Below are 737 nucleotides of genomic sequence, written 5' to 3' on the forward strand. Positions count from 1 at the left end.
GGTTCCCTATCATCGCACTAACTGCTCCTGTCTCTCTGTTTAGATCTTGAGGGACAACATGTTCTCAGCGTTCACACAACTGAAAAGCTTGGACCTCCAGCAGAACGACATCTCCATGATGGAGGACGGAGCCTTCACGGGCCTCTCCAAGCTCACCACCCTGCTGCTGCAGCACAACGGACTAAGAACAGCCTCCGAGGACGTCCTGCTCCCTCTGCCCCGCCTCACCTACCTCCGTCTGTACGACAACCCCTGGAGCTGCCTCTGCTCATTGGACAGCCTGATCAGAAAGCTGCAGCTACCCAGCAACCGCAACCTGGGCAACTACGCCAAATGTGCGGAACCTCATTCACTGTCGGGCCAAAAACTGAAGAAAATAAACGTGGATGCGTTGTGTGAGGCCGACAGGAGGCCGGGGGACAAGGACGGTGGACGACCAAAGCTGCCCATCAAGGTGAAGCCAGAGGCCACGTCCATGTGTCACACCTACATGTTCCCTAAACCTCTGCTGGACTGCAGCCACAAAGGTAAGAGGCCGTCTGGTATTAGTGAGCCTGTTTTGTGGGCAATGGTATTTCCAAACAAAAATACTGTCAGAAAGAGCAAAACTCACCCTCTTGTGGGCAAGCAACGTAATGCACCTCAGGTGGAAACAAATGGTCACGAGCAGAGACACAAATGTCATGATGACCGCAGCTCGTTGTCTCAATGTCCTTAAGGAGAATTAAAATATGATT

The 737-nt window shown here is 52.5% G+C and overlaps 1 protein-coding gene across 1 annotated transcript; it reads left to right on the forward strand.

Moving 5' to 3' along the window:
• Positions 1-37: 37 nt before the first annotated feature.
• Positions 38-542, forward strand: LOC103399460 (leucine-rich repeat-containing protein 17-like; the record flags this gene model as incomplete). Its single annotated transcript, XM_008338148.3, has 1 exon — positions 38-542. A coding segment is annotated over exon 1 (484 nt), but the record flags the coding sequence as incomplete, so codon positions are not given.
• Between the last annotated feature and the right edge of the window lie 195 nt (positions 543-737).

The sequence above is a fragment of the Cynoglossus semilaevis genome, unplaced genomic scaffold (genome assembly GCF_000523025.1).
Source record: "Cynoglossus semilaevis isolate Cse_v1.0 unplaced genomic scaffold, Cse_v1.0 C19006850, whole genome shotgun sequence".
Classification (NCBI taxonomy): domain Eukaryota; kingdom Metazoa; phylum Chordata; class Actinopteri; order Pleuronectiformes; family Cynoglossidae; genus Cynoglossus; species Cynoglossus semilaevis.